The sequence below is a fragment of the Apostichopus japonicus genome, chromosome 16, assembly GCF_037975245.1.
Source record: "Apostichopus japonicus isolate 1M-3 chromosome 16, ASM3797524v1, whole genome shotgun sequence".
Lineage (NCBI taxonomy): Eukaryota > Metazoa > Echinodermata > Holothuroidea > Aspidochirotida > Stichopodidae > Apostichopus > Apostichopus japonicus.
The window spans coordinates 28351557-28362286 of record NC_092576.1 but is presented as its reverse complement, the minus strand read 5'-3'; the positions used below and the strand labels follow the sequence as shown (position 1 = coordinate 28362286).

General features: G+C 35.8%; 1 protein-coding gene across 1 annotated transcript; it reads left to right on the top strand.

The window, feature by feature from the left end:
* Positions 1-3502: 3502 nt before the first annotated feature.
* Positions 3503-10425, top strand: LOC139981971 (metalloproteinase inhibitor 3-like). The gene is made up of 5 exons (XM_071994430.1): positions 3503-3713; positions 4697-4807; positions 6806-6979; positions 8893-9017; positions 9353-10425. Exons 1-5 carry the CDS (start codon positions 3587-3589, stop codon positions 9542-9544), a joined length of 729 nt encoding a protein of 242 aa, XP_071850531.1. The 5' UTR covers positions 3503-3586; the 3' UTR covers positions 9545-10425.
* The last annotated feature ends 305 nt before the right edge of the window (positions 10426-10730 follow it).

Below are 10730 nucleotides of genomic sequence, written 5' to 3'. Positions count from 1 at the left end.
GTCTCCATTAAATAACGAGATACTGATGACAAACATACCTGTGACCATCAGCAATTAAGTCCACCGTTCAGAGTTTCGGAAACACTGGAATATTCTTTCGTGTGAATAAGAAACGTTAGTTAAACTTTAGAATAGTTCGTGATTAAACTCATGACTTTGCCAGGAGGTTTTCCAGTATTTGCTCTTCCTGTATTCAGAACTTTATCATCGTGCTCCCATCTCTGTGTTTGCTTAAATATTTCGTCGCCTGGACATTCAAATAGCACTGAAGAATACAGCTCAGTTTGCTTTACATGAGAAGTATTCAGTTTCACCTTTAAACGCTTTTATGGAAACAATGGAAACTAAAAAGTCATGTGAAAATTGTCTTGCTTGTCTCAATGCCATTTTTAGACAAAGTTTTGTGTTCATAATCCTATGGTGTTTTCTTTGTCAATGCTCAAGGGCAAAGTATGTTTATTCTAATGTCATATGTACCTCCCTCTGACTTGCTGAAACCGTATCATGCTATTACAAATTGCATGTACACGGGCAATAAACATATAGGATCGAGCAGCCACTTGTATTAATTATTCCTTTTAAATGTACCCACTTGATCACTAAGCTCGGGTGTAACACAAATATCGCTTTCGAACTATGTATCAGTTTATAAAAGACGCTGCTCTTCCCGAGAATCTAGATAGCAAGCTGACGGTGATCGACCGACGGGAGAAAGACGACATGGCTGCCAGTGAAGAAATGTTGTTACAAGTTTAAAATCACAATAATCATAATCGCCGACGGTACAGGCAGCATTAGAGGTACAGAAAACTGATGTAACACGATGTATATATATTTTGGCTATATGTGTAGATCTGTATTGTTAAAAAACAACAATGCCTGAAAACGTAGCATCCTAGACGTAATCACATATGTCTACGTAAATAGCATGGCGATAGGGATATTTATACGTACTGGACACTTTGTGAAGGTAAATATCTTTATTCGTGGATTAAAATACGTGTCCATCGTGTAAAGTACATCACAAGGTTTTCACAAACTGTCGTTTGCAAGTTTCCTTCTGATACATTGAACAATACACAGCTCTTTATCAAAGATTATGATCCCATTTAAGTGAAGCATTAAGGATAACGAGTCTGAGAACTTAAAAATATACTGGTTCCTGCTGTGTTTCTTTTATATAATTAGAGCTGAGGATGAAACGTTAATTTCGAAATTTCTTTATGGTCAAATTGAGCCATCATAATTGCATTTGTTTTTGGTACGAGAACTGCACTTGAGATTTTCCGAACTTTGTTATCTGTAAACTAATCCCAAAACCATTCAAATCAATTGAGCATTTTCTTGGCATTATCAAATTTTAAGCTATACCCACAATCTTTTACATCGGGATTTTAATCAGTTTTTTTGGATGCTTTTCACCGAGGAAAGTGAAAACGAAACGAATCAAGCGTTATCTTTTTATAACTGAATCAGGCAGTCATATTCTTAGAACGAAACTTGAGGTTACTTTATTTCTGTTTCTTGACTTTTGTTGATTCGTTTTATTATTATTATTATTCAATCAATTGTCTGATCTTTCTCATCATTTAAAAGTGCAAGATACTATTCATTAATTCTACACTAAAGCGCCGTGTGTTCTTTGTATGATACTAAACGATATGTTACGACACCATAACAAAGTCTTTGAAAGATGCATTATGTCGGCAACTGTACGATGTGTAAAAGAACTTCGATAAAATTGAGTGTTTGAAGCTTAGCTCTACAAAGGGGAAATCGCTGTGGGCTGGCTCACTATATTGAAGTAAAGAAAGTAATATTGCAGACAGCGCGTACTAGAGCTCGATAAAGACATACGGGTATTATGTTAGTATTCAATATCATGGTTCTGATTGGGCAATAATAACAACTGTCGAATTTCGCTCAGTTTTATCGTATGGTATGGTATCGTACGTATTGAGAACGGGATGATATAAGTACATAGTTTTGTGTCGTTTATCGTACGTAGTGTGAACAGAGATCGATGTGTTCAGAAGCTTGTCTCTATCATTGCATAATATGGAGCTATGCTAAGTAAAACAATCATGTTTGACTGCAACTAAACTTGGGTACCAACTATTCGATCGTGTCTTGTAATATCGGTCTGACTTGGAGTACATAATTATGATGTCATCTTTCAAGTATATAGCTGTACGTGACTACAAAGTGTAAAACGACCGAAATCTGCTTTTGCAAATAATATCTATTGTTTTGATTTGGAGCACCCTTCACTTCCAACTCATTACGATTTTTAATTATATATATATATATTGATTTGCTTTTGTCATTACGTCTGTTCATAGTATCTCTTTCGAGATCCGGCTTTAGGAATCACAAATGACTTCGAGTTGGTTAGCATCATATTTGATGTCTAGAGTAAGGCAAAAAATGTCACCAAAAACAGAACTAGTATTGTTTGATACAGGTGACAAACGCCTACAGTGGAATTGCGACCTTCCTTACCGGTTTCGAACCTCTGAACATACAATCAGCGTCCATAGCCTAGTGGTTAGGGTGTCCGCGTACAGAGCGGGAGGCCCGGGTTCGAATCCCGGTGGAGGCTGGAAGTTTTTTCATTGTTCTTGATTTTCCAACTCATTACGATATATATATATATATATATATATATAGCTATATATATATACATATATATATGGATATATATATATATATATGTATATATATATAGAGAGAGAGATAGATATAGATATATATATATATATATAGATATATATAAATAGAGAGAGATATCTAGATATATAGATATATATATATACATATATATATATATATATATATATATATATATATATATATATATATATATATAAATTGACCACATGAAGAAAGGGTGTGTTCATTGTTCTTGATTTTCCAACTCATTACGATATATATATATATATATATCTATATTTTATCTATATATATATATATATATATATAGATATAAATATATATAGATATATATAGAGATATATATAGTTGTATATATATATACATATATAGATATATATATATATAGATGTATATCTATATATATATATATAGATATATATATATATATATATATATATCTAACTATATAACATTCTAGAACATGTGATTAGGCTACCCGCTATTGCACTAGCCTATGAGGAAGAATTGGTTTCTTTTTATTTTTGGATGTAGAATGTGCCCTTACAACTAGCGCATTCACTTTGAGTTGTTGTTCATCTGTAACATTTGTTTATTTTTATAAGCCTTGATGCTTCAGCTGTACTGAGCTATTATACTCACACAACCGTTTTAACAATTGACTAAATTGACGACATGAAGAAAGGGTGTGTTACCAGGTCTGTCATTTCTCGCTAACCGTATAATGCTTTTCTTATTCTATGTAACAGAATAGGCACTTACTGGTAAAGAGAGAAATTTAATCGGTAGTTGAACAGGTACTTTGGCACATAATAACCTTGTACACGATTGAGGCAACCATTTCGTGTTTGCTGACGAATCAAGACTAGAGTTCCCAAAACAGTAGATTTAATTCTCTGAGACGTTATAGAAAATGCCAACGGCGATGTGGTTCTCCCATGTACTGAGTGTTGTACTTGTAATGTCCAGCATTCGTAACATACAGTGCTGCTCATGTGAACAACTGCATCCTCAAGAGGAATATTGTGCAGCTGATTATGGTGAGCAATGCATTTCATCACTTTATCGTTCATACTACGTGTCAGAAATGCCAATAATATTTCTTTGAGTGATATGTGTTATGCTTTATGTTGGATGCATGTTGTGTGTATAACTGTTCCGGAAATTCTAAATTCGATGATTCACCGTCTGAATAAATAAATAGTTAAATTAATTGCAAGAAACAATAGGTTTGTAAATAGCTAAAATAACCGTTAATATTGTAAGGTCTTAAAACACTTAAAGTAAGGGGTATTTCATGGGACCTTTAAAAGCAGATTTTGAGTTGACATTGCTAATTTTGGATACTATTTTATTCTAAAGTCTCATATCAGTAGACGTCATCAAATAAACAAGCTACCATTTATTTAAGAAAATGTCAAAATTATGAAAACATTTTAGTGTCCTATTTAGTCTTTAAATATGTTTACATTTATACTATGAAAGCTTTCTGGACGGTTTAATGAAAAAAAGTTGAATACAAGTTCTATAATTACAATCCTTTTAACCTTCATTTGGTGGAATATTCCAACTATTCGCCATTGAGTTCACCATACTAAAACCACTTACTAAAAGAAACCGAGTAAAAAAGATGTATTGTATAGACTATTCCGTGTGCACGCGAGCTTCATGGAAAATTTCTTTACCTCCAGCACTTAATTTGTAATTTTCCATATTACATTAACCTTCAGCGATAAGTAAAGAAGACCAATTGTGTGTCAACTATATGTATAAGTGTTTATATTGTTTATATTGAACTCAAATTTGGCAAAGTAACGTTAGTGCAAAACGTTATTCTAACGTTACCTTAGATTGTAATTTGTCAAGCGTTTTTTTATGTTAGCTCGATAAAAAGCCCTTTGTCAAGTGGTACCTATCATAAAGTTGTATTGAGCGTGGGAGAATTCTGCCTGCCATTTTGCGTTTGTTTAACTTCAGTCGAAAGATAAAATAATACTCAGTCTTTACGTTTCAATTTTCACAGTCATACAAGGCCGAGTGACAGCAGAAGACGTAACTTTCATAGAAAACGAAGGAGATTACCAGTATCAGGAGAGTAACCTACCATCCTTCTTTGATGACTATTTTCCATCTTGTGAGTATCAAAGACCAATCGTTTGCGCCGAGTTGAGATATGTCGAAATATTCATGACATTTTTATGAAATCTTACGATCATTGTTAGTATTTGGTCTTTGAAAGAAATAGTAATAAGAGAACACGCCTACAAACGTCAATGTGTTACAGAAAGGTTACAGGGGCGTAGCGAGCGGGGGGTGTGGGGGGTGTCACACCCGCCCCCCAATAATTTGGTCGCTGTCGGCAAATTTTGGGTCTGTCGGCAAAAGGAGAAAAGGTGAAGAGAGCGGAATGGGAAGAAAGAAGGAAAGCTGAATAGAGAAAAGGAGAACGGGAGCTTCTTCCGTGCCAAATTTGACTTAAAATATTCACCAGATTGCATCTAAGGACGTTTCAAAACTAAAAATTTTCCAAAGGGGGAGGGTTAGACCCCCTACCCTTATACCCCTCCCCCATTTCAGTCACCACTTCCAGATCCGACGGCAAATCAAATTTGACTTAAAATATGCACCAGATTGCATCTAAGGACGTTTCAAAACTAAAAATTTTCCAAAGGGGAGGGGGACACCCCCTCCCCTTAAACCCCTCCCCCATTTCAGTCACCACTGCCAGATCCGACGGCAAATCAAATTTGGCTTAAAGTATGCACCAGATTGCATCTAAGGACGTTTCAAAACTAAAAATTTTCCAAAGGGGAGGGAGACACCCCCTCCTTTTAGACCCCTCCCCCATTTCAGTCACCACTTCCAGATCCGTCGGCAAATCAAATTCTCCACACCCCCCAACAAAAACCCCTTCGCTACGCATCTGAAAGGTTATCGAGTTGTCACAAAGGAATGTAATTCGCGGTTGGCACATTTCTGTTGATAAATATTTGTATACTATTTCGTTCATTTTAGATAACTTCAGAGAGGATGTAAATTTTATGTGTGATAAAATATAATGCTAAACGAAATTAACATTAGTGGTTATGTTAGTTAGCACGACGTTCCCAAGAGTTCAGTGCATTCTTTCAGTTTTTGATTCACAACCAGACTCATCTGTTCTGCTAACTGTAAGTTTGGCCAGGTTTAAAGAAAGCAATCGTTTGTGAATGGTAACAAATTTGATGCTCTCATCATCGTTGTTATCATTACAACCATTCAAACACTCTCAGTATTCAGCGACTATTCTTTACATGTCTATTTATTTGTATCAAGTGTTAAAGTTTGAAGGCTTGAACGGTCTCGGTCGTACATGGATTGTCAAACACAATTCAACGCTTTTGCGAGATTATTAATAATAGCAAAATCATAATGCCTCCTTTCCAAGAGTGTACTAAACGTAAAAAGTGTACTAAAATCAACATATTAAAAGCTTGGGCAAGTAGTAATAATGTTACATCGTACCAAGCGTAAACCTTCAAACTTAATATTAAATCGTTAACCACAAAAGTAAAGGGAAATTGATGATACAAAACTAGCTTATTATGTTTTCTACGCAAGAAAAAGTGAAGACTGAGTTAACGTCGATGTTCTACTTCAAAAATATGCGAAGTTATCAACTTGCTTTATATTCAAAAAGACAAAAATCCTCTGGTACTCAATTGTGAAAGTTGGTCACCTGATTGGTTACCAAAAGAGCCAAAGTAAATGTTATCTCCCTTTAAGAAAACCAAATCATCTACCTTCACTTCTTTTCCTGAATTTGCTATGAAAAGATTATAGATCAGACTGATCAGCATGGTTGACAAGATTCATGTTATAAGTACATCGGCTGTTAGCGGTTGTTTATAACGAGAAGAAGAAAAAGAATAAATAAACCTGCGGAAATTGAAAATAAGAAGAATTGCATAACACTTATCTAGGCCACTGTTCAATCTTGCGATAAGTCCACCACACATGATCCCCAACCAACTGCCCCTCTTACGTCCTTTTCCCATGCAATTATTGACTTGTAATTGCGTAAAATTGACAAGGACTGTCAGCTTTCTGTTACAGTATATTAATTTTACTACCTTCTTTCTTTTACAATCAGCTGTCGGTTTTGACGCCATACGTAAGACTGTGTACACCGTGGATATTGAAAAGAGTTATAAAAGGAACGGTTTAACTGCCACGGGAACGACGGTCGAGATCATAGTCAGTCTCCAAGGAGCATTTCTTTATTGCAACGTCAGACTTAGTGTCAATCAGAATTATGTGATAATGGGTAAGAGTGAAAAACACGGTTCCTTTCTCCTCAATAGGAGTGGCTGCAATATTCGTATCAATATTGAATATTTTAAGAATAAACAGTGACACTAAAACAACATTAATACCCATATTTGTACGAGCTACAAAACAAACCCAATAATATTTGCCCGGTTGTGACCCTAAATAGTGTAATGAACTACGCATACATTTGGTATAAAAGGAAAACGACCGTGTTGAAGTTGTGACACCACATGCTGTGGTTTTGTGCTAACGAGAATACTTTGAGATTACGTGGTTGGCCTGTCTTTCGTTGCCTGGTGGTAGAACGTCTTGAAAGTTTTATTTCAGGCGTAGTTACAATAATTGTTATTAGATTGAATTATATTGTTAGATTAAACAGTGACATTAAATCAACATTAATGTACATAATGTACCTAATGTACGTAATACAAAACAAACCCAATAGTATTTCGCCCTGCAGTGACACTAAATAGTGTAATGAAATACCGCACCTTGTTGGGATAAAAGGAAAATGTGCGTTTGAAAATTGTGACATCACATGCTGTGGTTTCGTTTCAATTGACATACTTTGAGATTACGTGATTGACCTGTGTTTCGTCACCTGGTGCTAAAACGTAAGGTTAACAAAAGTATAGGCACCTTACAGCTATAGGGGCTTTCAAATATATTCCTCTCTGAAATTTGAGCTCGCTACGAGACAACAAGCAGTTCTGGAAACGTTGCAGCGTGTTGGAAGGAGGGTTCCCCCTTAACCATTGGGCTCGGAGATGTATTCCGCAAAGAACAATAAGAGTATAAATATTCTTCTTTCTGTGCTGAATATTCGCTAGCAGACGCCAATCCATGGTGTAGTTTGGGGAGGGGGTATAGGAGGGGGCTGTAAACCCAGCCAATTACAGTGAACACAATCGGAAATAGTACATAAGCGTTTGAGTAAACATCTGTAATAATTGAACAAATTGTCATGACTGATGTTGGTTGAATTAAATTATTATTGGCAGACAGAATATTACTTAACATCATTGTGTACAGTGAATTATTGATAACATGCTTATGCGGTAAAACTGCTCCCAGCAGGATGACAAGAATTGAAAAATAAATAAAAAACATTAAGATTCTTTCCATATATACTGACCAAAATGGACATTCCAAAATAATCATCAAAAAGGAAACAGGGAAAACCTGTCCTCAAAATGATGAAGGGAAAGCCTGATAGTGTCATATCCGGGCATGTAGAGGTGCAAAATGTACACAAGAAATCTCACCCAAATGTAACAATTGTTGTGTGTGTGAATTTGGACACTCCTTTTAGGGTCGTTTTATATTGCTGCACCGCTTCTTTCTACTCTTCTTACAAAATAGTCCAATTGTGAGCGTCAGAGGGTTCTTTCTTTTAGTTAAACAAATGTTACGTTGGGGTGTGCTCCGGCTCATTTACTTTGGGCTCCGTTATTAAATAATGAACAACAAACAAAGAGAAACTCCATGAACAGGAAGTAAGTAGTTACTCTTAAGACAAAGAGGCATGGAAGCAAATGTTTAAAGTAATATGATGTGGATATAACTACATACTACATTACACAAACTGTAACCGGTAATACATTTAACAGTTAAACGGTTCTTAAAAAGCAACGTGCGACTCCCACATCTGAACCCTTTTCTCTACGCACGGTTTTAAATATTGTAATTTCATGATGAAGGAATATGTGACCTATAATTCAAATATAACTAAACATAACCCAGGAGTGTATAGGGTGGCTAAGAAAGGTTTTGAAGGTTGGTGTATATAATCATAATAATACTTTGTGACCTAGGATTTATTTTTTCCTTAATACCTAACATCAGTATGTACATTTTATCGTCAGATGTGCTCTTATACGTAATCATGTTTTTGGCTCATCTTTATAGGCGATGTAGTTGATGGCCAGTTGACACTCGGAGTATGCGGATATTACAGGACCGTTAATCAGATCACCCAGCGACAGTTTCAAGGGCTGAAACGTCAGTATAGGAAGAACTGCAATAAATGTTCCGTAAGTTTGTAATCAAAAGCATTAGGCCTTGTCGCAGGGTTACGTCGACGATTATTGAATATTAAATAATGCGGAGTGTTACAAATCACGACTTGGCTACAACATACCATGAACGAAGTGAACATTGCAACGTCAACATTATATACGGGCAATCATGGAATGAAATCACAAATACACCACAGTAACTTATTTCTCAGCCACATGACAAATCGACTTTTCGGGTTTGTGTTGCAACGTGTCTGGTCCGTAAACAGTGTGACGTCGATGTTTTATTCAGGCAATCATGAAATAAAATCACACGTACATCACAGTTACTGATTTTCTCTTCAAATCAGATATGCGGGCAATACGACTATTGTGATTCAACTGAAGGAATATGTACACTGGAATCGGCCAGCTACAATTACGGCAGCTACGGCGATGGTGGGAATTGTGAAATTGATTTTGCAAGATGCGGCAAGAACAAGAAAGGGATTTGCGTCTGGCTCGGAGGGAGAGACTACAAGAAGTGCTTGAGACAGCAATAAAGTCATGATGCGGATACTATAAGGCGGCCACCAAAAGTATAAATTAGAAACTGTAGTTTTCTTTTCTTTAGCTTTTCTTTCCTTTTGGTTTTCAGTTGGGTAGCTTAAATTTGCTTTCATCTTGTTAATGTTGAACGTTTTCCTTAAAACGGTACTTGTCCTTTAGTTGCAACGTTTACCAAGTCTTGTGACATGCACAACTAGTGATATACCGATGCGTTAGCGGCGATGTCTATGCTAAGAACAATTTGGTTGCACGAATTATAGGAGCGAGTTATTAACGTTTAGTTCAATACAGAAAAATAAGCAAACTTCTGAATTTTATTACAATAACCTGTTCTTGTTATCATTTCAAGTCATGTTTTTTCTGTCAAAATTCGAAACAATTGAAAATGTACCTGTCACATACCAATATGTCAACCGCACTCTTCTTCAAACTCATTAATGTTAGAGCTATGGCAGAGATGTAAGAACATATTAGCAAGATCTTTAGTGTAGTTATTGTAAAATTATGGCCATAACGTTGAAGAGAGTCAAACCTTTCAGCCATTTTCTACTTTTAAAATTGTCTGTTTTGTGTGGCGGACATTGCTAGAATTTATAAACTGAAAAAAACTAAGGACACATAAGAGACATAGATGGTCGGATCGTTAACTTGAACAAATCGAGTCATCTTTGTATTGGAATGTTTTGTAAGTTTGTTTCCGCTTCATTTGGCATCTAAAGAATATCCTGGTAGCATGGAAACGTCAAGTCCCCTAAAATGTTCATATTTACCTAAAATTGTATTTTTTGGCATTATACAAGCAGTTTGCTAACAGTTTTCTTCTTTTCCCACCCCTTGTTTCACTACAACAGTAGAAGTAAATCATAATCAATCAGGAATGATTCAGTGTCTTCTTTTAGCATGTTTTCGTTTCAGAAGCTGCACCAGAATTACCAAAGTGTAGGCAGAGGCAAGTGGGGTGGAGAAGCAAAGAGGTTTTTATTTTGTATGAGGGGCAGAGCAGGTACAAAAGGGCATATGTATGAAGTGTAAATATTAACGAACGTTTAATGCAAAGAAACAAGCCCCCCCCCCCCCACCGCTATCTCGCCCTTATGTCCATCCAACCCTTAATCGGAGAAACAAAACTTCATTTATGGTACTTTACTTGTGTTTCATGAAATTTACCATTTTCTATGA

Coding starts and splice junctions, on each gene's coding strand:
- LOC139981971 (XM_071994430.1), top strand. CDS start 3,587: ATGCCAACGGCGATGTGGTTCTCCCATGTACTGAGTGTTGTACTTGTA. Junction 6,980..8,892: donor TCAGAATTATGTGATAATGG/GTAAGAGTGAAA, acceptor TCATCTTTATAG/GCGATGTAGTTGATGGCCAG. Junction 9,018..9,352: donor AGAACTGCAATAAATGTTCC/GTAAGTTTGTAA, acceptor TCTTCAAATCAG/ATATGCGGGCAATACGACTA.